The following is a 27647-nucleotide window of genomic DNA, read 5'->3' on the forward strand; positions in this document are numbered from 1 at the left end:
CCGCACTTGTTTGACAGGTCTGGGCTGTCAAAAGCCCAAACCTGTCAAACAGCCTGCCCCGAGGCCCGAACAACGAGCCCCCCCCCCCCCAAACCCCCAGAAAATGTCGTGGCCGCCGGCGGCCAAACCCTCTCCCACCCAGCGACGGGAGTGGGGGTGGGGGCTGGAGGATCGGTGGGTCTCCAGCCCCCGAAACCCCCAGAAATCGTTGCTCCATCGACGGGGGGGGGGGGGGCTTCAAACCCTTACATGGTCTGTAGCCCCGCCCAGTGCATCCCAGGATGCAGTGGGTGGTGCTGGGCGCCGCCATTTTGAGCGTCAACTAGAAGAGGAGGGAGGCAGGCAGGCTGCGTCCCTCCTCCAACACAAGGTAGGGGGCCGGGACGGGGCCAGGGGGGTGTCACAACACCATGGACCACCAGGGAATTTAAGGACAATGCTGGGGGGAGGATTTGGGGTGGACCTCCAGCCCCCCCCCCCCCACCCCCCGTCGATGGAGCAACGATTTCTGGGGGTTTCGGGGGCTGGAGACCCACTGGACCTCCAGCCCCCCGTTCGCGTTTGCCTTGGGGGGGGGGGGGGAAGGGGGGCCTGCCAGCATGCAACTGCATGCTGGACAGGGCTCACCATTCCTCCCCAATGATCCGCAAAATCTAACGCCAGCTCGGAGTTGGCGTTGATTTTGCTGCAGCCAGCGACCCAATCTTTGGCGCACGTCGCTGATCATTGGGGATGAATGCGTTAAGCGCCAATTAGCATGCATTTGCAAGCTAATTGCGCTAGAAGCCCTGTTTAGCATGCTTTTGCATGCTACTTGTGCTGAGAGCCCTCGAGTGCGCTGTTTCAGGCGCTCGAGGGCTCTGATCATGGGTCAGCTGCAAACTCCGGCGTTAGTATGGCGTTAACAGCCTGTAGCACCAGAATTTGCTTTTGATCATGAGGGCCTCAGTGACTTAACCAGGGTCACATGGAGCTGCAGAGGGAAGGCTAAACCCAGATCCCCAGGATCTCAACCCACTGCCGACGGTTAGGCAGCAGTGGGAATCGAACCCATGTCTGCAACCCGCTGCACTAACCATTAGGCCATTCCTCCACTCCTGTGTACAATTCTGGAGACCCCAATCTTCAAAAAGATAGAAACAGGATAGAGCCGGTTCAGAGGGTGGCTACTAAAATGGTCAGTGGTCTTCGTCATAACGCGTATGTGGACAGACTTAAAGATCTCAGTATTATAGTTCGGAAGAAAAGCAGGATGTTTAAATACCTAAGTGGTATAAATACCCAGGTGCGAGGTCTCTTTCAATTGAAAGACCAATGGCCTACCCAGTCTGCCCATCCATGCCATCTGCTATCCTTTCCTGTCCCCTAGAGGTCCTGTCGCAGGCTTTCTTGAATTCTCCACCAGGAGGCCGTTCCACGAATTCACCACCCTTTCTGTGAAGAAGTATTTCCTCAGGTTACCTTTGAGTCTGTGCCCTTTTTCACCTTCATCCTGTGCTCCCTCATCTAGAGCTTCCTTTCAGTTGAAAGAGACTTTCCTCCTGTGCATTTATGGTGTATAGATATTTAAATGTCTGTATCGTATCTCCCCTCTCCCGCCTTTCTTCAGAGTACGAGATCTTTAACTCTGTCCCAGTATGCTTTACGATGAAGGCCACCGACTCCATCCTGTTTGTCATTTTGATCCTGTTTATATTCTTTCTTTTTTTTTGTTCTCTTTTTAGCTGCAGCAGTGCTGAGAGAAGACAGAGAGCAGAGAACCTATCTAATGAACGGAGAGATATGCTCTGTGAAAACCAAAAATGTCGTTCCTCATGACATTGGGGACCCAGGTAAGGACTGGGAAAGAAGAGCAAGGAGAGATCTTCTCCTTTGCCAGGATAATACCCAGGATCTGTTCACCACATTGAGCGAGTTGGGCCGGGAGAGAGCTTCTCCTCTGCCAGCAATATGCCCAGGGTCTATCATCATATTGAGGGAATCAGGCAGGGAGTGATTGTCTCCTCTGCCAGATTAATACCCCAGGGTCTCGCAGTGTGAAGTTTTCAAACAAAAAGCAGTGGTGATTGGAGTGAAAAACGGTGAATGAACAGGTAATTATAAAACAATTGAAAACCAGAAAGTCAAATAGTAATTCATAAATAATTTCTTAGAAAGGTAACACAGACAGTGGTGTGTGTAGTAGGTGTCTGAGAGTAGAAGTGTAGGATTGTCGGGGGGGGGGGGGATATGGGGTGTATGTATATGGATAGCTTGTATGTGGATTTGTTGAGGGCGTGGCTGAGTGGCTGTGGAAAATGTGTGTGGGTTGGGTGGCAGATGACTGGGGGCGGAGGGGGGGGGATTCTGGTGAATTGGGTTGTTTGACGACTTGTTTCAGCATGTTAGGTGGTATAGAGATGTGTGCCGTGCATGTGGGGGATGATTTTGGGGTTTGTAAGAATGCGTGGTGGAGTGTTTCAGTTGCTTGGAGGGGGGGGGCAGGTAATTGGAAGTTATATAGAGCTGTGTATAGGAAGGTGGTGGATGCAGATGGCTTGGGGGTATATGTGCAGTTGGGGTGTATGTGGTGGAATGGCCATGGATGTATATGTGTGTATGTGTGTGTGTGTGTGTGTGTATATATTGTCTATTAGATTGTAAGCTCTTTGAGCAGGGACTGTCTCTCTTTGTTAAATTGTACAGCGCTGCGTAACCCTAGTAGCGCTCTAGAAATGTTAAGTAGTAGTAGTAGTATTACATATAGCAGTGATTTAACCAGAGCTGAGATTGTGATGTCATAATGCCTCATTCCACCAATGCCTAAGAGCCAACCTCATCAGTGATGTCACAATGGCTCGACTGTCCTATACTTGGCCCACTTCCCCCCTTAGTGTGAAGAGTTTCAGTCTCTGGTATCCAGAGCTGAGATTGTGATGTCATAATGCCTCATTCCACCAATGCCTAAGAGCCAACCTCATCAGTGATGTCACAATGGCTTGATTGTCCTATATTTGTCTCACTCTTATCTATTAGGTTGTAAGCTCTTTGAGCAGGGACTGTCTCTCTTTGTTAAATTGTACAGCGCTGCGTAACCCTAGTAGCGCTCTAGAAATGTTAAGTAGTAGTAGTAGTACATATATATATACATATGAGGGGTGGGAGAAGGAGAGAGAGAGAGATGGGGTGGAGGGGGTGATTGTAGCAATATGCATGCATGTGTGTGTTTTTTTTTTGGGGGGGGGGAGCTTGGATGTATATGCTTATATGGGCTTTACGTTTGGAGGTTGTGACTTTTGAAATAAGGATGAGGAGATAGGGAGAAATCTTACAGGTCACTGGCAGCTGGGATGCAGCAGTGGGACAGGACAACTGGGCAGACTGGATGGGGACATTTTGGTCCTTCTCTGCTGTAATTTACTTTCCTTAGCGTTCTCACCAGTTAAGTCAGGTTGTGCCCATTGACCAGCAAATGGAGATACAGAATTGTGTGCTCAGTGTGAGTTTATCGCCTCTGATCTGGTCAGATCATTTTAAAATTGATTTTACTTTTCATCATAAGGATGAGTTGAGAATTTATCGAAAGGGATAAATTCTGACAAAGATTTATTTTGTGACCAGATTAGTGTATTTCAAGTCCAAACTTAAAGCCCACCTCTTTACCACTGCTTTTAACTCCTAATCACTGCTCACTTGCCCTGTCCTTTTAGCCTCACCTGTTTATTCCCTTACCCTTTTGTTCTGTCGACCAACGGTGGCCAGCGTTTCGTCACCTGCTTCAGGGTCATAAGGTCGGCATCAATCTACAACGGAGAGAATATGTAGTTAAAAGCCAAACTTAAAACTAGGCATAACTTCACAATACTTATCTCTCTTGAAAAGCATTTTTGCAGACACCTCAGGGAGCACCCAGCTCTAACAGACCATCTTGGAACAAAAATGGCCTCTCGGGTTTAAATGCTCTATTACGTCAGACGCCAAAGGTTGGCCTGACCAATCAGCTTGCGTTCATACAGGACTTTCATTTAAACATACCCCGGATGTCTCTACTACTTCCAATATCTTAACATCCATCACCAGATCATCCAAAATTAGAAAAAATGACCCCATTCAATTTTTCCATTCAGACCCATTGGGGTTAGTGAATTTAAACGGTGTATCCATTTCTGTTCACACTGGAACAAAATCCTCTTCCTATCAACCCCGATCCGTACCGGAGAAACTTCGATCTGTTGTAGAACAAAACATCTTAATTCGGCAAAAGAGTGTTGTGCTACAGCACAGTGATGAGCAAAAGGTGTAGCAACTTTCTTTGTGTTCAGCACGCTGCGGTGCTCAATCAACCGGACATATAGCATACGTGAAGTCTGCCCCACATATAGCAACTCACACGGACAGACTAAACAATAAACCACATAGTCAGACTTGCAATTGGTGTTCACTTTTAAAGTAAATTCTTGTGAAGATTGCGGATGGATAAAGACCCTTCTTTCCAGCGTTATCTCACACATACAGCAGCAGCCACATTTCTTATGTTCTTGAAAGATAGGGGACGTATCCCTATGTGCAGGTAATAAGGACAGACATAAAAGTTCCTTCAAATTCTTAGATCTACTGTAGGCAAAACGGATCCTTTTATCTGTGAACATCGGTAAGGTCTGTAAAATACCCCAGTGGTCTCTGAGGATCTTTGTAACCCTGTGTATATCGTTATTAAAACGTAGAACACAGGTAATGGATTCCTCTTCATCACCAGACTTTTGATTATTGTCCTTAGAACAAAGCAATAACTCTCGGTGATTATATTTTGCTCTACGGTAAGCTTGTCTCACAATCTGTTTGGGATAACCCCTTTGGTACATGCGCTTGCTAAGAGTCCTTGCCTGCTCTCGAAAATCTACAGTCTCAGAACATAAACGTCGGTATCTCAACATCTGAGAGAATGGGAGACTATTTTTCAGACACCTAGGATGACAACTAGTGTTCTGTAGCAGGCTATTAACATCAGTCTTCTTCCGATATACTGTGGTGTCAAAAGATGACTCGCCTTTTCTAACTTGCACATCCAAAAAATTGATCTCTCGATTTTCATGCTGTCCTGTAAATTTAATCGTTGGATGGCATTGGTTCAGGAACTGAATAAACAATTCCAAAGTCTGTACGTCAGCCTCCCACACAAAAAATATGTCGTCAATAAATCTACACCACGATTTTATGTGGGGCCAAAAAGAGCAGGTGTACACAAACGTTTCCTCGAAAAATGACATGAACAAATTGGCTACTGAGGGTGCTAGAGTTGCACCCATGGCAACTCCCGAAATCTGTTGAAAAATCTTATGATCGAATTGAAAATAATCTTTCTTCATAGCAAGAGTAGCCAATTTCAATATAAAGGAAGTAAGGCAACTCCATGTTTCTCCAATAGCGATAATTCTATTACCTCAAGGGCCTCATCCTGAGGAATGGAAGTATAGAGTGCAGCCACATCCAAAGTTACTAGCAGAGCGTCACCTAGCGAGGTGTCCCAAGTACTTAGCATCTGCATAAAATGCGTAGAGTCTTTGATGTAGGATTTGCCTGTAGGAACCAATGGGCGCAAAAAAGTATCTATGTAAATGGAAAGGGGTTCCAATAGAGAGCCCTTCCCAGAAACAATCGGACGTCCAGGTGGATTGCATAAGGTTTTATGCACCTTTGGTAGCGTGTAGAACACTGGTACATTGGGGGTAGTTGAATTGAGAAACTGAAATTCTTTTTGAGTAATTAGGTTGTCCGCATATGCAGCATCCGTCAGCTGGAAGATAACAGTCTTTAACATCTCCGTGGGATCTTCAATAAGGTGTATATAATCTCTCGTATTGTTCAATTGCCTATAAACTTCATTCTCTTAAGCAGAACGATCTTGAAGCACCACAGCTCCACCTTTGTCTGCCCTCCGTATCACCAGTTGAGTATTATTTTTCAGTTGACTTAAGGCTCTCTGTTCTTCCTTAGTCAAATTATGCCTTCGACCACCATTAATTTCCTCAACACTCTCAAGATCTTGTAAAACCACTTGACGAAAGATGGACAAAGCGGGAACCGGGGGACACCAGGTCGATTTCAATCTCACTCTCGATGTATCCACAATATTGGTTTCAGAGTCCGTTAACTGCGAGAAATAAATTCTTAGATGGAGTTTACGTAGGAATTTTTCTATATCCACTCTACATTGAAATGAGTCATGACGCTGTGAAGGAACAAAGGAGAGTCCTTTTGACAGCAGGGACATCTCTATTGCAGAAAGAGGGTGTTTGGAGAGATTTATTACTATACTTCCTGATTCCTCCGAGTTGCAATTACTTATCATGTCCCTTGTTGGTACTGATCTCCTCTCCGCATTCCTCTTCAACCTCTCCGTGTTCTTCCTCCGCGTCCTCTGCCTCTTCTCCCTCTGGGATCCCCTAAAAAAGGCTGTTCGTCCGAACCAGAGGAACTCCTATCCGAGAGATCGCTGTCCTCCCCACAAAATGGAGGGGGGACTTCCTGTTTATCTTTCTGTTGTAGCCAAGGATATACACGGTTCTTACCATAATCGTCTTCATCTCTTCGTAGTTTTTTAATTTTAGATTCTTGAAGAGAGCGCCGGAATGAGTCAATCTTGGCTTTTAATTCTTCATGTTGTTTAGGAAAAACATCAGCTGTACATTGGGTTCTCAACATATCTAAAGTCGTTCCGATTTCTTCTTTTATCGCAGCAGCTGTCGATGTTGTCTTATTTATGATCTGCACCATGAGGTCAAGTGAACATTTGTTCAGTATTCCTGCCCACTGGGTCAGAAATTCAGTGTCGTCAACTTCCTTTCAAATCTACCCTTCAAAAACTATGAATTAACATCACCAAAACTCTACAACTGAACACAAAAGCTTCCACTACCTTCTCCACTACCTTCTCCTCTTCAAATCTATCTCTTCAAAAATTCTATGAATAACCATACAAAATATTCCCTCTCCCATTGCACAACACTATTGTAACTCCACCAAAATCTAAATTGTATGCCCCTTTGAAACAAAGTTTGTTTTTGGATAATAGTGGGATACAAGAATGCATAAAGAAAGTTGCACATGAGGTCATAGAGATGGTTAACATATAGATAGGTAAGTGAGTAAGAGGAGTTAGAGAATAAGGTGACTACATAAGAACATAAGAGTAGCCATACTGGGGCAGACCAATGGTCCATCTAGCCCAGTATCCTTTTTTCCAAACAGTGGCCAAGCCAGGTCACAAGTACATGGCAGAATCCCAATTAGCAGCAACATTCTATGCTACCAATCCCGGGGCAAGCATTTGCTTCCCCATGTCTGTCTCAATAGCAGACTATGGACTTTTCCTCCAGGAATTTGTCCAAACCTTTTTTAAACCCAGATACGCTAACTGCATTTACTACATCCTCCGGCAAAGAGTTCCAGAGCTGAACTATTCGTAGAGTAAAAAAATATTTCCTCCTATTTGTTTTAAAAGTATTTCCATGTAACCTCCTCGAGTGTCCCCTAATCTGTGTATTTTTGGAACGAGTAAAAAATAGATTTACTTCTACTTGTTCTACACAACTCAGGAATTTGTAGACCTCAATCATATCTCCCCTCATCCATCTCTTTTCCAAGCTGAAGAGGCCTAGCCTTTCCTAATTCAGGAGGAGTTCCATCCCCTTTATCATTTTGGTCGCTCTTCTTTGAACCTTTTCTAATTCCACTTTATCTTTTGTGAGATACGGCGACCAGAACTGAATGCAATACTCAAGGTGCAGTTGCACCATGGAACAATACAAAGGCATATTTTCGGTCTTATTAACCATCCCTTTCCTAATAATTCCTAGCATCCTGTTTGCTTTTTTGGCCTCCGCCGCACACTGAGCAGAAGATATCAGAGTATTATCTACAACGACACCTAGATCTTTTTCTTGAGTGCTGACTCCCAAGGTGGACCCTAGCATCAGGTAACATGTTTATCCACTCCTACCCTCGCTAAGATAATATTTAACCTAGGTCAGAGAGAAGGGTAAATATTATCTTAGCTACGGTAGGAGTGGATAAACATGTCCCGCTGCAGTATGTGCAGCCCGAGTCAATCCTTGTGTGTGTGAGTGAGACTAACAAGTTTGTTACTTCTTCCATTAAAGGCCTGGTTGAAGAGCCAAGCTTTCACCTGCTTCCTGAAACAGAGGTAGTCTTGTGTTAAGCAGAGCATTTCAAGCAATGCATTCCATAGTGTGGGGGCTACTCCGGAGAAGGCTCACTTGCAGGTATCACATCGTGTAATGTTTTCCCGAGGTCTCAGAAATTAGAGTATTAGTTCTAACACTCTCATATTTTGAAAGATACCAAATTGTCAACAGAGATCTTTTCCAATTATAGACCTACTAGTAAGAGAGGCCCATTTCCAACAGAAAGGAAATGGGCGCTAGCAAGATTCCAGGGCTCCCCCCCCCCCCACCTCCCCTCCCCTCAGGACCCCGCCACCCTCTCGTTTGAGGACCCCCCTCTGATTTCTGCCGCCCAGCGCCTCCCTCCCTCTGTCTCTGTGGCCTCCGAGTGCAAGGAGGACGTGTGTGGGTGCCCCAGCCCTTCGTACGTGGCAGCTGCTGTTTAAAAAGTTTTACCTCCTGCTCGGCCGGCAACACTCCAGTTTACCAAGTACTGATGCCGCTTCAGACAGGCTGTGGTTCGCTGTTCCTGTGGTCCCGCCCTTCCGCAAACAGGAAATGAGGGCGAGACCAGAGGAACAGCGAACCACAGCCTGTCTGAAGCGGCGTCTGTACTTGGTGGACTTGAGTGTTGCCACGTACGAAGGGCTGGGGCACCCGCACACGTCCTCTTTGCACTCGGAGGCCACAGAGACAGAGGGAGGGAGGCGGTGGAAATGGGAGGGGGGGGCGGTAATCGGAGGAGAGGGGGGGCGTGGAACTCGAACGACAGTGGGGCCGTCGCAGCCCGTGGAAGGAGGGAGGGAGGGAGGGAGATTGGGGATCATGGAACTCGGGGCGGGGGGGGGGGGCGTTTGGTTACTCACCTCCAGTGGCTGCTGCTGGGTTCCCTTCCCTCTCATTTCCCATTGGTCCACCCTGTGATGTCATCCCCAGGGCGGACCAATAGGGACTCGGTTACGAACCCAGGCAGCCAGACGGAAGTGCAGAGGTCCAAATTATTATATAGGATAGCCCAGCATCCCCTTTTTGGCCAAAGTCTCTGAGACAATAGCAGCAGCCCATTTGCAAGAATTGTCTTCTAAATTTCTATGCAATCTGGGTTCCAGAAGCATCGTAGCACCGAGACCTGTCTTCTAGCATTGCAGTCTGAATTGAGATAGTTAACGGAGGGAGGAATTCCAGCTTTTCTGAGGCATTTCGATCTATCCGGTGCTTTTGACTTGGTAGATCATGGTATGTTGTTGCATCATTGGTAAGGTGTTTTCTTTGTTTTTTTCATGAACACAGGGTGAGGCAAACAGGTAACCTTGAGTTTTCTGTTGTTTTCTCAGCAACTGCTTTCAATTTCAACGAGAAATTTTATGTACTCATTTAGTTATCGTATGTTATTTATTTATTTTGGCATTTATGGCCCATATTTTCCAATTAGACATTGTTTCATTGTGGTTTACAGTTCAAACTTCTTCTACTAACCTATAAATGTACTCACTCTGCTGCTCCCCAGTATCTCTCCACACTCGTCCTTCCCTACACCCCTTCCCGTGCACTCCGCTCCATGGATAAATCCTTCTTATCTGTTCCCTTCTCCACTACTGCCAACTCCAGACTTCGCGCCTTCTGTCTCGCTGCACCCTACGCCTGGAATAAACTTCCTGAGCCCCTACGTCTTGCCCCATCCTTGGCCACCTTTAAATCTAGACTGAAAGCCCACCTCTTTAACATTGCTTTTGACTCGTAACAACTTGTAACCACTCGCCTCCACCTACCCTCCTCTCTTCCTTCCCGTTCACATTAATTGATTTGATTTGCTTACTTTGTTTTTTGTCTATTAGATTGAAAGCTCTTTGAGCAGGGACTGTCTTTCTTCTATGTTTGTGCAGCGCTGCGTACGCCTTGTAGCGCTATAGAAATGCTAAATAGTAGTAGTAGTAGTCTCTTGTAATCAGAGGTGATATTGTGATGTCATAATGCCTCAGGCCACCAATAAGAGCCAACCTCATCAGTGATGTCACAATGGCTTGATTGTCCTATACTTGACTCACTTTTATTACATAGCTCTTTGAGCAGGGACTGTCTTTCTTCTATGTTTGTGCAGCGCTGCGTACGCCTTGTAGCGCTATAGAAATGCTAAATAGTAGTAGTAGTAGTAGTAGTCTCTTGTAACCAGAGCTAATATTGTGATGTCATAATGCCTCAGGCCACCAATAAGAGCCAACCTCATCAGTGATGTCACAATGGCTTGATTGTCCTATACTTGGCTCACTTTTATTACATAGCTCTTTGAGCAGGGACTGTCTTTCTTCTATGTTTGTGCAGCGCTGCGTACGCCTTGTAGCGCTATAGAAATGCTAAATAGTAGTAGTAGTAGTAGTAGTCTCTTGTAACCAGAGCTAATATTGTGATGTCATAATGCCTCAGGCCACCAATAAGAGCCAACCTCATCAGTGATGTCACAATGGCTTGATTGTCCTATACTTGGCTCACTTTTATTACATAGCTCTTTGAGCAGGGACTGTCTTTCTTCTATGTTTGTGCAGCGCTGCGTACGCCTTGTAGCGCTATAGAAATGCTAAATAGTAGTAGTAGTAGTAGTCTCTTGTAATCAGAGGTGATATTGTGATGTCAAAATGCCTCAGTCCACCAATAAGAGCCAACCTCATCAGTGATGTCACAATGGCTTGATTGTCCTATACTTGGCTCACTTTTATTACATAGCTCTTTGAGCAGGGACTGTCTTTCTTCTATGTTTGTGCAGCGCTGCGTATGCCTTGTAGCGCTATAGAAATGCTAAATAGTAGTAGTAGTAGTCTCTTGTAATCAGAGCTAATATTGTGATGTCATAATGCCTCAGGCCACCAATAAGAGCCAACCTCATCAGTGATGTCACAATGGCTTGATTGTCCTATACTTGGCTCACTTTTATTACATAGCTCTTTGAGCAGGGACTGTCTTTCTTCTATGTTTGTGCAGCGCTGCGTACGCCTTGTAGCGCTATAGAAATGCTAAATAGTAGTAGTAGTAGTAGTAGTCTCTTGTAACCAGAGCTAATATTGTGATGTCATAATGCCTCAGGCCACCAATAAGAGCCAACCTCATCAGTGATGTCACAATGGCTTGATTGTCCTATACTTGGCTCACTTTTATTACATAGCTCTTTGAGCAGGGACTGTCTTTCTTCTATGTTTGTGCAGCGCTGCGTACGCCTTGTAGCGCAATAGAAATGCTAAATAGTAGTAGTAGTAGTCTCTTGTAATCAGAGGTGATATTGTGATGTCATAATGCCTCAGGCCACCAATAAGAGCCAACCTCATCAGTGATGTCACAATGGCTTGATTGTCCTATACTTGACTCACTTTTATTACATAGCTCTTTGAGCAGGGACTGTCTTTCTTCTATGTTTGTGCAGCGCTGCGTACGCCTTGTAGCGCTATAGAAATGCTAAATAGTAGTAGTAGTAGTAGTAGTCTCTTGTAACCAGAGCTAATATTGTGATGTCATAATGCCTCAGGCCACCAATAAGAGCCAACCTCATCAGTGATGTCACAATGGCTTGATTGTCCTATACTTGGCTCACTTTTATTACATAGCTCTTTGAGCAGGGACTGTCTTTCTTCTATGTTTGTGCAGCGCTGCGTACGCCTTGTAGCGCTATAGAAATGCTAAATAGTAGTAGTAGTAGTAGTAGTCTCTTGTAACCAGAGCTAATATTGTGATGTCATAATGCCTCAGGCCACCAATAAGAGCCAACCTCATCAGTGATGTCACAATGGCTTGATTGTCCTATACTTGACTCACTTTTATTACATAGCTCTTTGAGCAGGGACTGTCTTTCTTCTATGTTTGTGCAGCGCTGCGTACGCCTTGTAGCGCTATAGAAATGCTAAATAGTAGTAGTAGTAGTAGTAGTCTCTTGTAACCAGAGCTAATATTGTGATGTCATAATGCCTCAGGCCACCAATAAGAGCCAACCTCATCAGTGATGTCACAATGGCTTGATTGTCCTATACTTGGCTCACTTTTATTACATAGCTCTTTGAGCAGGGACTGTCTTTCTTCTATGTTTGTGCAGCGCTGCGTACGCCTTGTAGCGCTATAGAAATGCTAAATAGTAGTAGTAGTAGTCTCTTGTAACCAGAGCTAATATTGTGATGTCATAATGCCTCAGGCCACCAATAAGAGCCAACCTCATCAGTGATGTCACAATGGCTTGATTGTCCTATACTTGGCTCACTTTTATTACATAGCTCTTTGAGCAGGGACTGTCTTTCTTCTATGTTTGTGCAGCGCTGCGTACGCCTTGTAGCGCAATAGAAATGCTAAATAGTAGTAGTAGTAGTCTCTTGTAATCAGAGGTGATATTGTGATGTCATAATGCCTCAGGCCACCAATAAGAGCCAACCTCATCAGTGATGTCACAATGGCTTGATTGTCCTATACTTGACTCACTTTTATTACATAGCTCTTTGAGCAGGGACTGTCTTTCTTCTATGTTTGTGCAGCGCTGCGTACGCCTTGTAGCGCTATAGAAATGCTAAATAGTAGTAGTAGTAGTAGTAGTCTCTTGTAACCAGAGCTAATATTGTGATGTCATAATGCCTCAGGCCACCAATAAGAGCCAACCTCATCAGTGATGTCACAATGGCTTGATTGTCCTATACTTGGCTCACTTTTATTACATAGCTCTTTGAGCAGGGACTGTCTTTCTTCTATGTTTGTGCAGCGCTGCGTACGCCTTGTAGCGCTATAGAAATGCTAAATAGTAGTAGTAGTAGTAGTAGTCTCTTGTAACCAGAGCTAATATTGTGATGTCATAATGCCTCAGGCCACCAATAAGAGCCAACCTCATCAGTGATGTCACAATGGCTTGATTGTCCTATACTTGGCTCACTTTTATTACATAGCTCTTTGAGCAGGGACTGTCTTTCTTCTATGTTTGTGCAGCGCTGCGTACGCCTTGTAGCGCTATAGAAATGCTAAATAGTAGTAGTAGTAGTCTCTTGTAATCAGAGGTGATATTGTGATGTCATAATGCCTCAGGCCACCAATAAGAGCCAACCTCATCAGTGATGTCACAATGGCTTGATTGTCCTATACTTGACTCACTTTTATTACATAGCTCTTTGAGCAGGGACTGTCTTTCTTCTATGTTTGTGCAGCGCTGCGTATGCCTTGTAGCGCTATAGAAATGCTAAATAGTAGTAGTAATCTGTTCCCTTCTCCACTACTGCCAACTCCAGACTTTGCGCCTTCTGTCTCGCTGCACCTTACGCCTGGAATAAACTTCCTGAGCCTCTACGTCTTGCCCCATCCTTGGCCACCTTTAAATCTAGACTGAAAGCCCACCTCTTTAACATTGCTTTTGACTCGTAACCACTTGTAACCACTCGCCTCCACCTACCCTCCTCTCCTCTTTCCTCTACACATTAATTGATTTGGTTGCTTTATTTTTTGTCTATTAGATTGTAAGCTCTTTGAGCAGAGACTGTCTTTCTTTTATGTTTGTGCAGTGCTGCGTATGCCTTGTAGCGCTATAGAAATGCTAAATAGTAGTAGTAGTAGTAATAATAGATTAGTTACATATTTTGTGATAAGGTTTTGAGTGCAGACTAGTGGTAGCTGTGTTGATATTACTGACATTTTAGCGTTACTACCTAACAATTTTTGCACGTTTAAAACTGTTTGATCTAAAACACAGTAAAATAAATCATTCAAACGATACAATTAACAATGCGTCAGAATTTCACAATTATTGTGAGTTCTCTGTGTCCATCCTCTCTTTAGGTTTTAAATTTAAGGGCCAAGTCTAAGTTTTTTTGAGTACAAATAGGGAAAGCACAGGCCTTCAATCAGTCAGTCCTTGTGGCAGACTGTCTCGGATCATCTGCAGAGCTTGTTCGCGGCTTTGGGTGGAGCTTGTTATTTCCCATATCAAGCTTCAACAATATGGAATTCTCTTCCTTTTAATGTTCGCTCTCTATTTCATTTGTGGTCCTTCAGTAAACAACTGAAGACGGTTTTATTTTAAAAATATATGTGAAATGATTACATTGCTTTTAGGTTTTATAAATTCCCAGATGGTGGTTCAGGTTCATTTTTTAACTGTTATCCGCATGGAATTGATTAGGTTATTGCGGACGAAGTTCTTAATGTAATGTAATATGCTATAGAGGTTCGAATATTTGAAACGTATTGATTTACAAGCAAACCTTTTCCATAGATTGGAAGGTGGTAGAACTAGAGGACATGAATTGAGATGGGGGGGGGACTCAGGAATAATATCGGGAAGGTTTTTTTTCACAGAGAGGGTGGTAGATACCTGGAAATGGCCTCCTGTAGGAGGAGGTGGAGATGAAAACTAACATAATTCAAAAACACGTGAGATAAACACAAAGGAATACTGTATGGAAGGCATGGAACCAGTGGCATAGCTGCGTGGGGGCAGGGGGGGCCCGGGCCCCCCGTAGATTTGGCCCTGGACCCCTCTGCCAACGACCCTCTCGACCCCCCCCCCCCCCCCGCCATCGCCTGCCTTTGCTGGCGGGGGACCCCAACCCCCGCCAGCCGAGGTCCTCTTCTTCCCGCAAAAGGCTTCTTTCTGTTTCTGACGTCCTGCAAGTACAACGTGCAGGACGTCAGACTCACAGAACGAAGCCTTGCAGATCAGCTGATCTGCAAGCAGGGGCGTAGCCAGACCTCGCTGGGAGGGGGGGTCCAGAGCCCGAGGTGCAGGACGTAAGGCGTCAGAAACAGCTGATCACAGCAGGAACTTCCTAGAACGAAGGCGCTACTCAGGCGCTGAACTAAAGAAGACTCTCTTTGGCTGCAGCAAACGAGGTATCTGATGCGCCGACGGCGGCAGGGGAGGGTTGGCGGGAGGGGGGTTCAAGGGGATCGTTGCCAGGGGGCCAGGGCCAAATCTACGGGGGCCCAGGCCCCCTCAGGCCCCACGTAGCTACACCACTGTCTGCAAGGCTTCATTCTGTGAGTCTGAAACAGAAGGAAACCTTGTGCAGGAAGAAGAGGACTTTGGCTGGCAGGGGTTGGGGTCCCCCGCCAGCAAAGGTAGGTGACGGCGGGTTGGCGGTGGGGAGGGGGTCGAGAGGGTCGTCAGCAGGGGTGGGGGCAAAGTTGGTGTTGGCAGGGTCGGCAATGGCGGTGGGGGGGGGGGGGGGAGGGAGCTAAAATGTGCCCCCTCACCTCAGGCTCTGGACCCCCCTCCCGCCGAAGTCTAGCTACGCCCCTGCATGGAACCAAACAAAGTTAGTGGTGATTATATGGCAACACCAGTAATTGAGAAGTAAAGCCAGTGCTGGGCCTTGAAAGTGGCAAATCAAGATCAGATATAATATCACACCATACCTTATGCTATGAGTTTATCTGGTTGAGCAGACTAGGTGGGGCCGTACACGTCTCTATTTGCCATCATCTACTATGTTACTCTTTCTTGTAGGGTCCAAGAAATCAAAAGGGCAGACAATCTGCAAACTCCAAGGTGGAAAAATGACAAAGCAGATCGATATAAGACAAACAACAGTTTATTATTGTAAATCTAATGTACAGATGAGCCCGACACAGGTCGTGTTTCGCCCAACAGGGCTGCTTCAGGGGCTAAAAAACAAATAACATTTAAATTCCTAATATAAAAATCTATATAAAATAATGTTTGGTCTATAGATTTTTATATTAGGAATTTAAATGTTATGTTGTTTGTTTTTTAGCCCCTGAAGCAGCCCTGTTGGGCGAAACACGACCTGTGTCGGGCTGATCTGTACATTAGATTTACAGTAATAAACTGTTGTTTGTCTTATATCGATCTGCTTCGTCATTTTTCCACTCTTTCTTGTAGGTCAGTTTCCCTGCTTTATGGAAGTGGGAGTTCAATCCATACTTTATCTTCCTTTCTTCCAAAAGTGATTTTTTTTTCTTTTTGTATGAATCAAGTTTCCAGCCTTTTAGGGAAAAAAAACAGATTGTGGGTAATGACTTTAGACCCCTGAGATTCTTAGATGTGAATTAAATGTTGATCACATTTTTGAAAGTGACTAAGGATTTTTGAAAATGACAGGTTCGTTATTTTTGGAAGGCTGTAGAAAAGGTGATGCAGCCTGTAAGGCTACAGTTGTTCATTGGTTGAAGAATATGATTTTCTCAGCGTATGTTCGTGATGGCGGGCAGTCCCTTTCTGAACTGGGACTTCGTTCCATGGTACGGCTGCTTCTTGGGCAGAATTGTGAGCAGTTTCTTCCGCTGACGTTCGTAGAGCAATGATGTCATGGTCCTTGTTTCATAATTTTATGAAACACTATAGGTTGAATATGGCAGTAAGAATGTAAGTTTGCTTCTGAGTTTCGGTTCTCAGAGCAGCGGTCTCTGAATCTTGCCCATTGTAAAGACTGCTTTGCTAGACCCAGCGCGTTCTGGATTGGTCTGATGAGGATGCTAAGAAATGAGAAATTAGGTCTAACCTACTAAAAGTTTCTTTCTCTTGGTTCCACCAGACCAGTCCAGATTCCTGCCCTGTTTCAAAATAACTCAGCACTTCTGTGGGGTTTTGGCAGTTAGGATCTCTTCTTATCTGTTTGTTTAAACAATGAGTTTATCTTGTTGGGGCAGACTGGATGGACCGTAGAGGTCTTTATCTGCTCTGATTTACTATGTTACTATGTTTATTGAGATACTATCTTCTTAAAAAGTATTTGGTTTAACAGATTCATGAAAAAGGAGTGAAAATTTTACATCTATATTACTTTAGAGGAATTCCACTGTTTTGTTAGCAAAATACTGAACCCTTGAAACTGCACAGTGCCCTGATAGGGCAGAGCACACAGTTCTGTATATCTCCACCTGTTAGTCATCGGGCACAGTTCACAGGTTCTGGATTGGTCTGGTGGTCTAAAGGAAAGAAAATTAACAGGCAAGACCCAATATCTTCATGTTTCTTGGTGGGGAGTGAAACGGGAACACATGGGTGAGAGGGAGAGATGAAAAAGGATCACATGGCAGGGAGGTAAGAGACAGGATCAGGTAAGGGAGACAGAGGATTATGGGAAATTTGTTTTGCTGTGCCTCAAGGATTGAACAAGTATGAAAGTATTCCATGAAATACAAAAAATTGCCTCGTACTTCTCCTGTCCTGCCCACAGCCTGCCCTCTGTTTGATTTCTTCATGGCTCTGCCCTGCTGCTGCTTTTTTTCTGGTCGTTATATTAGTGCTTTCTCACGTAGATAGTCTTGGCACAAAGCATATCAGTGCACGGCATGTGGCTTAAAATGATTCCTTTGTCTGAGGAGAATTGCTGGATCATGAGGGAGATCTTGGCCTTGCCTGTCTCCCTACTCTGTTCCTCCTGACCCCCCTATGTCTCTGACCCTTTTTTTCTCTCTGTTTTTTTATACAGAAGATGAACCTTGGGAGAGACTCAATGCTTACCTGATCCATGATACAGCAGATTGGAAGGATCTTAATTTGAAATTTGTGCTTCAGGTGTATCGAGATTACTGTCTCACAAATAATTTTACATACCTGCTGGACATGTGGCCGATCTGTCAGGTAAAGTCTCTCTCTCTCTCTCTCTCTCTCTCTCTCTCTCTCTCCTTTGTGTATCCAGCTCCTGCACATCCTGTCTCCTCTTTTTGATTCTCTCTCCTCCTGCTGGTACTGTCTCCTGATGGCTTTGCACCAGTTTTCAAACAGAAAGTATTACATACTTCCCTGATTCACATCATCCTACTGTAACCATTAAGCTGCTGTTCCATTCCATTTCACATATGCAGTGGACCAAAAACTAAGTTTATGTGCATTAAACCCTGCTTAGTGTGGAGGAGTAGCCTAATGGTTAGTGCAGTGGACTGAGAAGCTAGGGAGCTGGGTTTGATTTCCTCTGAGGCTCCTGATGAAGACTGGCCAAGTCTAGGGTTACCATTTTTTGTCCTCATAAAAAGAGGACACTTGCCCCGCCCCTTTCACGTCCCCCTGCCCCGCCCCTTTCACGCCCCCTGTCCCGCCCCTTTCACACACTCGCCCCGCCCCTGACGCATATTCCCCTCCCCCGGTCACCCCCCTCCTCCCCCCATCACCTTCCCTCCCCCGTCATCTCCAAGAAGTATCACTTCTTTACTGGGTAACTTGGCAGCTTTGCAGTAACGGTGTTATTTTAGCAACAAAAAGGTGTCTTTTAATTTTCGTTTCTATGTTTTATTGCTGTTGATTACTGACGTTACCGACACCCCTCAGACAGTTCACCCTAACCCCGGAGCTCTCACACTGCCTGCCTCTCTGAAGCGTTTTAGAATGAACTGCTGCAGCCTTAAAGCGTCCAAAGTCCGGGAGTCGGACCCGCTAGCATCGCGACGACTACACAAACTTTACAGCAGCCGGCCAATCACACAACAGCTCCCGCCTTCCTCTCCTCTGATTGGACGCAATGTTCAAGGCCACCAATAGGAGCAGCTTCTCCAAGGTCCTGGGGGAATCATTGTAGGCTGTAGCTAAGTGGGCTGTTGGAGCGCGAGGCCTGCGCAGGCTCCTACTTGACGTTAGCGGCGTTCTCTACGACAGCGGTGGGGAGGACGGACTGGGGAGCGCTATTGCCGGTCTGTGCAGGCTGTGCACGCCCTCCCGCACGCACGTTTGTCCAGAAATCCGGACAAACGTGCGTGCGGCCAAAACCCGCCGGACGCCCCGGACATGCCCTCAAAAAGAGGACATGTCCGGGGAAATCCGGACGAATGGTAACCCTAGCCAAGTCACTTAACCCTCCATTGCCCCAGGTACAATATTTAGATTGTGAACCCACCAGGGACAGAGAAAGTACTTGAATATTTATTTTATTTTATTTTATTACATTTGTACCCCGCGCTTTCCCACTCATAGCAGGTTCAATGCGGCTTACATATTATATACAGGTACTTATTTGTACCTGGGGCAATGGAGGGTTAAGTGACTTGCCCATAGTCACAAGGAGCTGCCTGTGCCTGAAGTGGGAATCAAACTCAGTTCCCCAGGACCAAAGTCCACCACCCTAACCACTAGGCCACTCCTCCACTGTTGCTACTATTTGAGATTCTACATGGAATGTTGCTATTCCACTAGCAACATTCCATGTAGAAGTCGGCCCTTGCAGATCACCAATGTGGCCGCGCAGGCTTCTGCTTCTGTGAGTCTGACGTCCTGCACGTATGTGCAGGACGTCAGACTCACAGAAACAGAAGCCTGCGCAGCCTTCTACATGGAATGTTGCTAGTGGAATAGCAACATTCCATGTACAATCTCCAATAGTAGCAGCATTCCATGTAGAATCTCCAATAGTATCTATTTTATTTTTGTTACATTTGCACCCTGCGCTTTCCCACTCATGCAAGGCTCAATGCGGCTCACATGGGGCAATGGAGGGTTAAGTGACTTGCCCAGACTCACAAGGAGCTGCCTGTGTCTGAAGTGGGAATTGAACTCAGTTCTTCAGTTCCCCAGGACCAAAGTCCACCACCCTAACCACTAGGCCACTCCTCCACTGTTGCTACTATTTGAGATTCTACATGGAATGTTGCTATTCCACTAGCAACATTCCATGTAGAAGTCGGCCCTTACAGATCACCAATGTGGCCGCGCAGGCTTCTGCTTCTGTGAGTCTGACGTCCTGCAAGTCAATCTGTCTTTAAACTTTTTTCCTTGAAATCTTTTTTTTTTTTTTTTAATGTTTACATAGTTTTTATGATCATTTTCAAGTAAAAATAAATACAGTACAAACAATTCTACAACTCAGCAAGCAGTATGCCGGGACATAAAAGAGCTTTAACATTGCTTTCATACAAGAAAAATTGTGATCAATGAATAACAGCAGTCTAAGTAGAATAAAATTGAACTTTGGGACTCCATAGAGTATTCCATAGACCTTTAAGAAAGCACCTTTTCATGTTTATAGACGGAGCATACAGAATTCCACCAAAACATTAACTTTACTATTACCTTTCCAAGCAGGTGAGATATAATTTAAAGCAAGAACCATTAGGATATCCAGAGAGAGTGAATAAGGAAAACCCAAAAAGCGTAAAATCACTATTTTATAAGATATGGGTTCCAAAATTACTACTACTACTACTACTTAGCATTTCTATAGCGCTGCCAGGGTTACGCAGCGCTGTACAAGTTTAGCATGGGGAAGGACAGTCCCTGCTCAAGAGAGCTTACAATCTAAAGGTTACAAACTATGTAGTCAGTGTAGGTAACATGAGTGGGGAAGGTGGTTAGGCGCCAAAAGCAAGGGAGAAGAGATGGGCTTTGAGTAAGGACTTGAAAATGGGCAGGGAGGGCGCATGGCGTATGGGCTTGGGAAGTCTGTTCCAGGCATAAGGTGATGCGAGGCAGAAGGGGCGGAGTCTGGAGTTAACGGTGGTGGAGAAGGGTACAGATAGGAGTGATTTTTCCTGAGAGCGGAGGTTACGGGTGGGAACATATGGGGAGAGGAGGGTAGAGAGGTAGTGGGGGGCTGCAGATTGAGTGCACTTGAAGGTCAATAGGAGAAGCTTGAACTGTATACGGTAGCGGATTGGGAGCCAGTGAAGCGACTTGAGGAGAGGGGTGATATGAGAGTATCGGTTCATGCGGTAGATAAGACGTGCGGCGGAATTTTGGACAGATTGAAGGGGGGATGGTTAAGCGGGAGGCCAGCGAGAAGAAGGTTGCAATAGTCAAGATGAGAGGTAACGTATGGGACGTATTGAGGAAATATGAGTACAGACATCTTGCCAAAATGAACACAGACAAGGGCATGAAAAAATTAAATGTTCAAGTGTACCAAAATCTGCTTGGTAAGACCAGCAAATATTTGATAAGGACGCATTTATTCTATTTTGTCTCACAGGAGTCCATAAGAACATAAGAGTAGCCATATTGGGTCAGACCGAAGGTCCATCAAGCCCAGTATCCTGTTTTCCAAACAGTGGCCAAGCCAGGTCACAAGTACCTGGCAGAAACCCAAATTGTGGCAACACTCCATACTACATAGTAGATGACGGGAAAAAAAGACCTGCACGGTCCATCCAGTCTGCCCAACAAGATAAACTCATATGTGCTACTTTATGTGTATACCTTACCTTGGTTTCTATCTGCCATTTTCAGGGCACAAACCGTAGTAGCACTAGCCCCACCTCCCAACCACCAGCCCCACCTCCCACCACCGGCTCTGCCACCCAGGGCAAGCAGTTCCTTTCCATGTCTGTCTCAATAGCAGACTATGGACTTTTTCTCCAGGAATTTGTCCAAACCTTTATTAAACTCCTTCCATTTGATTTGGCCTTTAGATTTCGCTGTTTGCAGGATGTTTTGCACATGTTGGAATCTGAGACTCTTCATAATACCTAACTGAGTTGAAATGTGTCCTCTTGGTTGGGTTAACTGACTATGAGGCAGATGCAGCAACCAAACGTAAAAAAATCTAAATCGTTAAAGTCCCTAACGATTTTAAAATAACGAAAAATGCACCAAAAAAAAAAGTCACACATGCTGAGATCGGTATTGAAACGTACAATGTATCAAAGAATCACAATACACATCGTTAATCAGCCCCCAAATCATGCGCAGAGCAGCCAAGCGTTATGTTAGCTGCTCTGCGCATGCCACAAACAGTCAAAACACAGTCAAATCACAAGCAAATGGTTCCCAAATCAAAACAAAAATAAAAAAAAAAAGGTCGGGAGGGGGCAAAGGCGCTGGTCAGGAGCGTCCTGTATGGCCGTCCTTGCCCCCCCCCCCCCCACCCGTGGTCGCCGTTCCCCCCGCCCCACTTCCCCCTGCATTCTAAATTAAAAAGCAAGAATAAACGTAGGTTACTGACGTCAGACAGGGGCGGGCGCAGCAGGAGAGAGACGCGCGACCGAAGCTGGGCGAAGGCAGGCATCAGCTTTCTTCTTGCCCGTGCAGCGCCTTCGGACAGAGGAGAGAGGCGCTGCACGGGCCCGGTAAGAGGGAGGGGGGCCCGATGGAGGAGGGGAATGGCGGCGACGACCCCAAGAGGGGGCGGGGCACAGGGCGGAGGATGTCGGGAGGCGGAGCTGAGGTGAGACAGAGTAGTGAGGAAGGGAGGGGGGCCGGGGCTGCTAGAATTTTGCTTTTTCGGGGGGGGGGGGGAGCAGCGGGGGAGGGGGCAAGGCCGTCCGTACAGGACGCTCCTGATGAGCGCCCTTGCCCCCTCCCGATCCTTTTTTTATTTTTATTTTTTTATGTGTTTTCTGACGTCCTTTGGACCAATCACAGCGCTTTTAGCTCTGCTAATGCGCTGGGATTGGCTCAAAGTTTGTTTATTTTTTCTCTTAATGATTTTTCCTGGCACAGAGCTGTCCTAACGAGTGGTCCAGACCTCTCGTTAGATTTCCTGCCTTTTTTCTGCGTAAAGGCAATCGGAAAAGGTTAGTGCATGTCGTTTCAATGGGATTTTCACACTAATTGCTCATCTCCATTCCGTTTTCGTTAGCTGCTGGCTTCCTCGGTAAAAGCCCTTTGATGCATGCAACGGATCAAATTTTCCTCGTTGGAGAGTCATTAAAGGCTCATTTAGCTTTAGTGCATCTGCCTCTATAATACATCAAGGAATGTGCTTGGACTGGGTGGGCAAAAAGACACTGAAATAACCTAGCTTATTTTCTTTGAAGGCAGTTAAACAGAGGAATAACATTTCCTCCTTCTAAAGCAATTAAACACAAAATTAATTGATTTACTCCTAAGCTTTAAGACGTAAAAATGATCAGGAAAGCAGTTCTCACTCAGTTTGGTCACACAGCTTCCATGCTGAGGATTTCCTCAATTCATCATTCCCGAGAATTGTGAAACTGAGTACTGAAGAACTCTCTCTTTCTTTTCTTGTAGTTTGTGATGGATTCAGAATTAAAATTTGACAAAGATGGAGATGGACTGATTGAGAATTCAGGATTTGCTGATCAGACGTACGATGGATGGGTGATGACAGGGCCAAGGTAAGAGACTGCTATAGAATAAAAATGATTTCTTGTCCTTGACATCTAGAAATTTGTGTTATACTTAGGCAGCGGAGAGGCTAAAGGGAGAATTTGGTCTGTCTAATTTTTTTTCCCTCGTAGATGGAGCCATAGATTAAAGAACTATGAACTACACCTCACAGAGGCACCTTATAACCAGAGCTCATCAGTATTCCTTTAGCAAAGCAAATGTGAAATCAACAAAAGAAATACCCCTTATGCTAAGATGGGGTGTTTCGCTTAGACTATTGCAACTTGCTTCTTACAGGTCTCCCACTTAGCCATCTCTCTCCTCTTCAATCTGTTCAAAATTCTGCTGCATGACTAATATTCCGCCAGGGTCATTATGCTCATATTAGCCCTCTCCTCAAGTCACTTCACTGGATTCCTATCCATTCCGCATACAGTTCAAACTCCTCTTATTGATATATAAGTGCATTCACTCTGCAGCTCCTCAGTACCTACTACTACTACTACTACTTAACATTTCTAGAGCGCTACTAGGGTTACACAGCGCTGTACAAATTAACAATTAAGGACGGTCCCTGCTCGGAAGAGCTTACAATCTAAAGGACGAAATGTCAAGTTGGGATAGATAAGTTTTCTGAGAAGAGGTGTAGTGATTAGGAGCCAAAGGCGACATTGAAGAGGTGGGCTTTGAGCATTGATTTGAAGATGGGTAGGGAGGGGGCACCTCTCCAATCTCTCCCTACATTCCTCCCCGGGAACTCCGTTCACTGGGTAAATCTCTCTTATCTGCACCCTTCTCATCCACTGCTAACTCCAGAGTCCGTTCCTTTTATCTTGCTGCACCATATGCCTGGAATAGACTTCCTGAGCCAGTATGTCAAGCTCCATCTCTGGCTGTCTTCAAATCTAAGCTAAAAGCCCACCTTTTTGATGCTGCTTTTAACTCCTAACCCTTATTTTATCATCCTCACTTTAATATTCCCTTATCTCTTGTTTGTCCTGTTTGTCTGTCCTAATTAGAATTCTGTGGAGCAGGGACTGTCTCTTCATGTTCAAGTGTACAGCGCTGCGTACGTCTAGTAGCGCTTTAGAAATGATAAGTAGTAGTAGTCTTTGGGATTCCGGAATCTTGCTACTCTTTGTCCTTATCCCTTATTTGTCCTGTTTGTCTGTCCTGATTAGATTGTAAGCTCTGTGGAGCAGGGACTGTCTCTTCATGTTCAAGTGTACAGCGCTGCGTACGTCTAGTAGCGCTATAGAAATGATAAGTAGTAGTAGTCTTTGGGAATCTGGAATCTTGCTACTCTTTGGGATTCCGCACAGAATCTTGCTACTATGGGATTCTGCATGGAACCTTGTTACTCTTTGTCCTTTTCCCTTATTTGTCCTGTTTGTCTGGCCTAATTAGATTGTAAGCTCTGTCGAGCAGGGACTGTCTCTTCATGTTAATGTGTACAGCGCTGCGTACGTGTAGTAGCGCTTTAGAAATGATAAGTAGTAGTAGTAGGTTATGGCTGATTAGAGCTGTTGTTGAATGAGGCAGATGGCAGTTGAAGTTAACGCACCACTGGTTGGAGCGTGAGTCTAATGTACAGTTGAGTGGAATGAAGACTCCTTCCCAGCGATAGTTGCTTTTGTATAGAGCAGAGGTTAGAGCCTAATTAGCACCTGTATTGGTTAGAAGTTGAGCCTGGTTTGTTAGGTGTTGTAGTGGTTTCAAGCATCTTAGATCAAGCATAACAGGACTAAATTGTTTTACATTACCTGAGACCTGTGTCCACTGTTATAGCACAGCTCGATAACAGATACATGAATTGTTATGATGCATTGCAGCTCATACTGTGGTGGTCTGTGGCTGGCGTCTGTGTGTGTGATGTGCAAGATGGCTGAGATTCTGAAGGACAATTCAGTCTTACAAAAATATTCCACAATCCTGGAGAACGGAAAAACGGCTTATGAGAAGCTCCTCTGGAACGGTAAGTCTCAATTAAAGAGCAGAGCTTAAGGTTCTAACAGTAGCTGTGCAGTGCTTGGAGAAAGTTATGGTTCTCAATATGTATAACAGCTATCTTCAAATAAATTACTTCTTGCAATATCGATGAAATCACTATAAACTATTGTGTGTAAGATAATCACTGTATTGCTAAATTTAAAATTCAAAAAGGGAGCAAACAGGGCCGCCGAGAGAGGGGGGCGGGGGGGGGGCAAAATTCCCCTGGCCGTGCCTCCAAGGGGGGCCTGGCGCTGCAGTCCCCGGTCTCACCTTCCTGCCTCCTCGGCTCCGGGCCCCTTTCATTCAGAGCGGCAGTCATAGATCACGTCTCTTCTGGTCTTCCCTCCCTGTGTCCCGCCCTCGCGGAAACCGGAAGTTACATCAGACGAGGGCGGGACACAGGGAGGGAAGGCCAGAAGAGAGGTGATGTGCAACTGCTGCTTTGAATGAATGGGGCCCAGAGCCGTGGAGGCAGGCAGGTGAGACCACGGACTGCAGCGACGGGGGGAGGGAGGCGGGGTGGCCTTGCCCCAGGCCTGGCCTAGTCTCTCGGCGGCCCTGAGAGGAAAAAGGGTTTTAGCGATATCAGTGGATTTGTTGAATTAATACAGTCATATGAAAAAAATAAGAAAAAAACATGAAATCAAAAGATAATAATTATTGTTAACAGTGCATTTTTTCTAGCAAAATAGGTGCCGGTACTCAAATGCCAGGCCGCCCTTCAGGGGTGGGGTGATCACTGAGGGACCCACCCCATAATAGCCAGGCCCCCTGCAACCAGTCACAGAATCTATGACAAGGCAGAATTGGTGTGTAGAGCCTGAGCTCTTTCATTAAAACTTGGGGCCATGGGTCAATTTTAGCAGACAATGAAAAAGGTGCCAGTACTCAGTACCCCCAAGTACCCCCTCAAAAAAAGCCCTGATTGTTAAATATAAATTAAAGGTGTTTTTTTTTTTTTTGTGGGGGGGGGGGGGGGCTAGTGAAGAGATTGTCTAGTCATTAGTCTAAAGTTAATCTGAGATGTGACTGACTTCACTGAAGCCCTTTGTCCTCTCTTTTTGAATTTCTCAATATGTTTAGAAATTTCAGGCCTCATTCCTTTTTCTCCAGTCTAGTGTCCTGTGTTTGCACATCTCTCTTTCTTTGATATGTCTGTCTCTGTTCCTTTGGTACAGTGAGCAACGTTCCTTCTAAGTTGTGTGAGAGTCTTTCATCCATGTTCTTACCATGAGAGGTGGTGCTTCAGTTTCACAGATTGAGTTGTGTGGGCAAGCAGGTTCCGGATTGCAGGAATAGCCAAATACCTAGTACATTGGGCTTAGAACCAGGGAGGCCAGGGTTCAAATCCAGTTGCAACACCTTGTGATCTTGGGCAAGTCACTTTAACTCTCCATTGACTCAGGTACAAACTTAGATTGTAAACCCTCTAGGAACAGGGAAATACACATCTTCAAAAGGTGTGAGTTAGAAACAAATTTCTTCCATGGAGAGCTTCCAATCTATATAGAAAAGATTATTTATATTCATCTGGGCAAGACAGTGGCATAGGTACGTGGGGCCATGGGCTCCCCCAAATTTCCTCCGGGCCCCTGGTTTTGCTGACAGGGGTCCCCAACCCCCGCCAGCTGAAGCCTTGTCCAGCGCCGGTCTCCGGCACCGCTGCGTTGCCTGCTCTGCTCTGTCTTCCCCGTCACGTCCAGCACGCTTTTTTTTAGCGAAACCGAGTATGCTCAGTTTCACTAAAAGGAGCGCGCAGGACGTGAGGGGAAGAGAGAGCAGGGCAGGTAACGTGGCGGTGCCGGAGACCGTCGCTGGACAAGTCTTCAGCTAGCGGGGGTTGGGGATCCCCACTAGCCAAGGTATTTGCTGCGGCAGTGGGTGGGGAGCAGCAGGGCGATGGTGGGGCGGCAGACCAAAATGTGCCCCTGGGGCAAGGTACTGCAATCCTTAGCTGTTTCTACTACTACTACTACTATTTAGCATTTCTATAGCGCTACAAAGCATATGCAGCGCAGCGCTGTTTCAAACCAGAACTTAAACCAGTGGCATAGCCAAGGGTGGAGGCCCACCAGGGGTGTGCTGGTAAATTTTTAACAACAGGCTCTTTCTCCGGACGTAGCCAGCTCTGCAGTTGGAAGGGCCAGGGGTGGCCGGGGGGGGATGGGGTGGGGGAACAACACTTGCCTCTCTCTCCTCCCTCCCTTCGTGCGGGCTCGCTAGGCATACTATGCTGGCAGCCAATAAATGGACTGCTACCACTCCCAACACCTTGCTCTGAGCAGCATGCTGAAACATCTCACACATGCTGGAGAAGTCCCAGCCTGCTGCTCAGAGCTGGAAACAAGGAGCGGGGAGCAGCAGTAGTCTATTTACTTGGCTGGCGGGGCTCAGCATCCCCACCAGCAAAGTAAAAGAGAACTCAACAGGGGGCCCAAGCCCACATTTTGGGAGCCAGTTGTTAAAGTAGCCATGGAGGGCCCTACTTTAACAACCGGCTCCCAAAATTCTTAAAAACTTAACAACTGGCT

The 27647-nt window shown here is 45.7% G+C and overlaps 1 protein-coding gene across 1 annotated transcript in view; it reads left to right on the forward strand.

The window, feature by feature from the left end:
- The window catches only part of GBA2 (glucosylceramidase beta 2), a 169209-nt gene that overhangs the window by 131931 nt on the left and 9631 nt on the right, over window positions 1-27647 (forward strand). Inside the window, 4 exon segments of the mRNA XM_030192800.1 lie at window positions 1725-1832; window positions 17564-17715; window positions 23026-23132; window positions 24957-25099. Coding sequence (XP_030048660.1) covers window positions 1725-1832; window positions 17564-17715; window positions 23026-23132; window positions 24957-25099 — 510 coding nt within the window.

The sequence above is a fragment of the Microcaecilia unicolor genome, chromosome 2 (assembly GCF_901765095.1).
Source record: "Microcaecilia unicolor chromosome 2, aMicUni1.1, whole genome shotgun sequence".
Classification (NCBI taxonomy): Eukaryota; Metazoa; Chordata; class Amphibia; order Gymnophiona; family Siphonopidae; genus Microcaecilia; species Microcaecilia unicolor.